At 39.1% G+C, this 4,387-nt stretch overlaps 1 protein-coding gene across 1 annotated transcript; it reads left to right on the plus strand.

Moving 5' to 3' along the window:
• The first annotated feature begins 1,717 nt into the window (after positions 1–1,717).
• LOC140798138 (serine/threonine-protein kinase OXI1-like) lies at positions 1,718–3,659 on the plus strand. The gene is made up of 2 exons (XM_073151897.1): positions 1,718–2,288; positions 2,494–3,659. The coding sequence occupies exons 1-2, from the start codon at positions 1,915–1,917 to the stop codon at positions 3,347–3,349; spliced, it is 1,230 nt and encodes a 409-aa protein (XP_073007998.1). The 5' UTR covers positions 1,718–1,914; the 3' UTR covers positions 3,350–3,659.
• Positions 3,660–4,387: the final 728 nt, after the last annotated feature.

Raw genomic sequence — 4,387 nt, forward strand, 5'->3', positions numbered from 1 at the left:
GTACATTTTAATTTTATTATTATTTACACTCTATCGTATAAATATTTATTTAATATTTAATGCCCCAACAACACTTTGGATTAATTTTACCCTAATAATAACTAACATAATAGAGAATATTTTATTATTTAAAGAAAATTAAATTATCTAAAATATTCTCACTTAACTTAAAAGAGCCATTATCCATGAATTAAAATCTCTTATTCCAACTTAAAATTGGAAAAAAAGGAAGAAATAGTTAAATAAAATGGAGAAGGAAGACAATTTAAAATAAGGGAAATTTGCACTTAACGCCCTCTCTTTTAATTAATTTGTAATTTATATTATTTATTTTCACTATTTATAAATTAAGCTCTACGTTTTGGCGATTATATACAGAAAACACCGTGAATTAAATTTAGACTAATACTATTTGGACAGATAACATAATAAAAATATTTAATCAATTTTAATTAGTTTTTTAAAAAATAACTAAAATATATTTAGTTCATTCTTCTTCTCATCTTCTTAGTATAATTAATTTAATCTAAAAATTTAGTATTTATTTAATAAATCAAGCAGTAAAATATTTCTTCATATATTCTTCAAAATATAGAGCTCGATTTATAAATAATTAAATTATAGGATGTAAATCACAAATTCGTTAAATGCATGGTCTTAAATATAAATTTTCGTTTAAAAAAAAGCTGACGGACATTGAGATTAATATTAGGTGACATATTTTTTAAGAAATGTAACCTAAGTTGTCCAATTTATATGTTAAGAAGAGCTAACTCCTTCATCTAGCTTATAGTCTTTGAAATCTTTATAAAATTTAAAGGAAACTAGAAGATAATAGTTTTCTTTGTATCTTAAAAGATAAACTTAGTGTTCTTAATATAATCTTCTTATTTAGATACTGTCTTGTTAGGTATTGGTTAACTTAAATTAACTCAGGGCATTACAAATAACACAAAGACATGATGTCAACTATAAAATCACAAAAACTTTGGGTGTTATTTGAAATTTTCATTTAACGGCATCGATGTTCAAACGCACGTACTAATGTGAACACATTTAACTCGGCAATGGTAAGGAAGGTTGGACAATTTCAAACTCGGGTCGACTTTAAGCCCAAATCCGCTAAACCTAACACTTGAGCACATGTTGCTTTAGTATACGTCATCTCTGACGTAAACTCCATCTTAGAGAGAGAGAGAGAGAGAGAGAGAAATGAACGTATTCTTTTTCTAAGCTTTCGTAATTCCCAAGCTAACAAATTCAAACGTCATCTTCCATCTGCGCCGTCCAATTAATTGCCCTCGAACGGTCGAGATCATACGGATCATTAAGAGATACCTTCTAGAGTACGGAGTGGAATCCTACTACCACTACTAAAGTAATAATTTAAATACGAGACCGGAGACCAAAGTAGTCTTTTTATTCCCTTTTACACGCATGTGTTTAATTAGCAATTTGATTCTTTTATGAAGTGGGAAAAAATAAAATAAAGAATATGCTAACAATATTCCATATTAAAGGTAAAACATAGATGCTGATATTCAATTTAAAAAAAAAAGGGTTCTTTATGCAAATAACCACTTTGGTCGAAGATGGTTTAATTTGTATAAATTTTTGAAACGCATGCGGGAGTTTAGAATAATAAGGTTAAAGTATTGGCGGTTATTTGCAAAAGACCTCCCTGGATTAAATTATATATGTATAAAAAAAGGGAAGCGCGGTTGACAGTTGAAAGGGTGGAAGAACAGTCCGCAATTAAAAAATGGAACCGCACCACACTCTTCGCCTTCTTCTCCTTCTTCTCTCCTTCTCCTCTCTTTCTTAACCCAAATGCTTCGCGCCCAAGAAACGTTTGCGTTTTTAATAAACGACTCTCATCTTCTACTCTCGGTTTCCGTTTAGTTTTCGCCAGCGATGTCGTCGGACTCCTTGCTCGACCTCGGGGATCTGAAAGCCGTCTCCGTCCTCGGCCGCGGCGCCAAGGGCGTCGTCTTCCTCGTCCACTCCCCTACGTCCGACGAGTCCCTAGCTCTCAAGGCCATCTCCCGCTCCAACGTCGAGCACAAGAGATCTGCCAACGCAGAGGCCGCTGGTGGCGATGCCTACCGCCGGATCTGGTTCGAGCGTGATGTTCTCCTCGCCCTCCGCCATCCCCTTCTGCCCTCCCTCCGCGGCGTTGTCTCCACCGATAAGATCGTCGGGTTCGCCATTGACCGCTGCTCCGGCGGGGATCTCAACTCGCTGAGGAGGCGCCAGACCGAGAAAATGTTTTCTGATGATGTTATCCGGTAGGATTTCTTCTTAATTTTGCCTCTATTTTTTTCGATTTTGATGTGATGTGGTGGGATCTCTTCATATCTTGTTCCATTTTCCCGTTTTTAGCTCGAGTTTAATTAAACTTGTTCTGTGATACGATTGGAGTTTTGCTTAGTTTCTTCGACTTTTACAGTGAATTTTCCCAGTTCTAACTCGAAATTCTCATCTCCTCCTCAGCTTCTACGCTGCGGAATTGGTGCTCGCTTTGGAATACCTCCACGGATCGGGAATCGTCTATCGCGATCTAAAGCCCGAAAACATCCTAATCCAAGAGAACGGCCATATAATGCTCGTCGACTTCGATCTCTCCACCCGACTGCCAGCGAAAATCCTAGAGTCTCCCACAACTCCTCCTCGTCCTCCTTCTCCTCCGCCGCCACTATTCCCCGTCGAACCCGGCAAGAAGCAGAGCAAGAACAACAGATTCCTACGCAGTTGCTTCAGCAGCGACTCCGGCGTCTCTCCAGAGGAGGATTCCGCCGTCTCTTCCTCCTCCTCCTCCACCACCACTACTACCGCCGCCGCCGCCGCCTTCCGCGGAGGAGCGTCGCCGGACAGAGCGGCCTCCTCCTCCTCCTCCTCCTCCTCCCCGAAATCGAATTCGTTCGTGGGGACGGAGGACTACGTGGCCCCGGAGATCATCCAAGGGAACGGCCACGATTTCGCGGTGGACTGGTGGGGCCTCGGTGTGGTGCTCTACGAGATGCTCTACGGCCGCACGCCCTTCCGGGGGCAAAACCGGAAGGAAACCTTCTATCGGATCCTGACGAAGGATCCGGAACTGGTCGGTGAGCAAACGCCGTTACGGGCCCTCATCGCGGGGCTCCTGGAGAAGGACCCGTTGAAGCGGATCACGTGCGAGGAGGTGAAGCGGCACGAATTTTTCCGCGGGGTAGATTGGGAATCGGTCGTCCAAATTACCCGGCCACCGTTTATTCCGTCAGGGGTAGAATGGGAAGAGACGGCCGCAGAGGATGAGCAGGGCAGCGAAGCCATCGACGTGGAGAAGTTGGTGCAAGAGGTCTTCGGGTGAAAGAAACACTTCTCATTTTTATCATATTATTAATATTTTTTATTATTTACAAATGGCGGCAAAGAAGGGGATATAATCGTGTTAAATATTAGTTATTGTTTTAAAAAAAAAAAGAGAGTAGAAGAGTAATATTGAGGTTAATAAAAGGTTTACCTCATTAAGGTGTAATGGTTTATGTTCCAGCATGGTAATTTTGATTACAAGTTGAAGTTTATAAATAATTATTTTGGTTTTTGAGTTTGTAAAATAATTCTCTCATTTTAAACAAGGAAGTCAAAATAGAAGTGCAGCTATTTTTAGTAGGTAAAAAGTCCTTTCTTTTTAAAGCTCATTCAACGATTGGAATTAGTCAGGCACATTGTTGAATATTTCTGACAATATTAATCGTACTTAGTCTAATCCAAAGACTTCTTATACTAATTTCAAACATAACTAAGAACAATTGAATGGTGCATCTGGACCCAATCTAGACAGGTCGACCTGCACTGAATCTCTTACCATCTCTCAAACTATCTACCACCGAGATGGAGTCGACTTCCACTAAAATTTAGATCAGGGTGGATGACTAAAAATGCACAAAGAATAGTAAAAGAAAGATACGATATCAACTCACTAGAAAAAGAGAGAGAGAGAGAGAGAGAGATCAAGAGAGAGTTTAATATATATTTAATTACAGCTGAATGAATTTAAATCACTTGATTATTAATTCAACTGCACAGTTAACTATGCAACAAATGATTGGCCGACAATCGAAATCCCAAGTCAAACAGTAACAGTGTTTCTCCAACCAAACTTTCATAGGCTTTACTTCAACCTCACATCTCATTAGCTTAGCTTTCAGATATGCTTTCAGACCAACTCGTAATCATCGTAGACTCCTGTCACCCTTGCTTTATAAGATTTGGCATATCCAATTCCAAGTTCATAATCAAATTAAACAACGTTTGTTAGATGGTCAAAGACGGAACGTACTATCAAAGTAACCTCACCATGATGGAATATTGTGATTCCCATTATACATACATATATATATATATA

Source organism: Typha latifolia, chromosome 11 (assembly GCF_019914945.1).
Source record: "Typha latifolia isolate L0001 chromosome 11, TyphaL0001v2, whole genome shotgun sequence".
NCBI lineage: Eukaryota > Viridiplantae > Streptophyta > Magnoliopsida > Poales > Typhaceae > Typha > Typha latifolia.

Coding starts and splice junctions, on each gene's coding strand:
- LOC140798138 (XM_073151897.1), top strand. CDS start 1,915: ATGTCGTCGGACTCCTTGCTCGACCTCGGGGATCTGAAAGCCGTCTCC. Junction 2,289..2,493: donor TTTTCTGATGATGTTATCCG/GTAGGATTTCTT, acceptor TCTCCTCCTCAG/CTTCTACGCTGCGGAATTGG.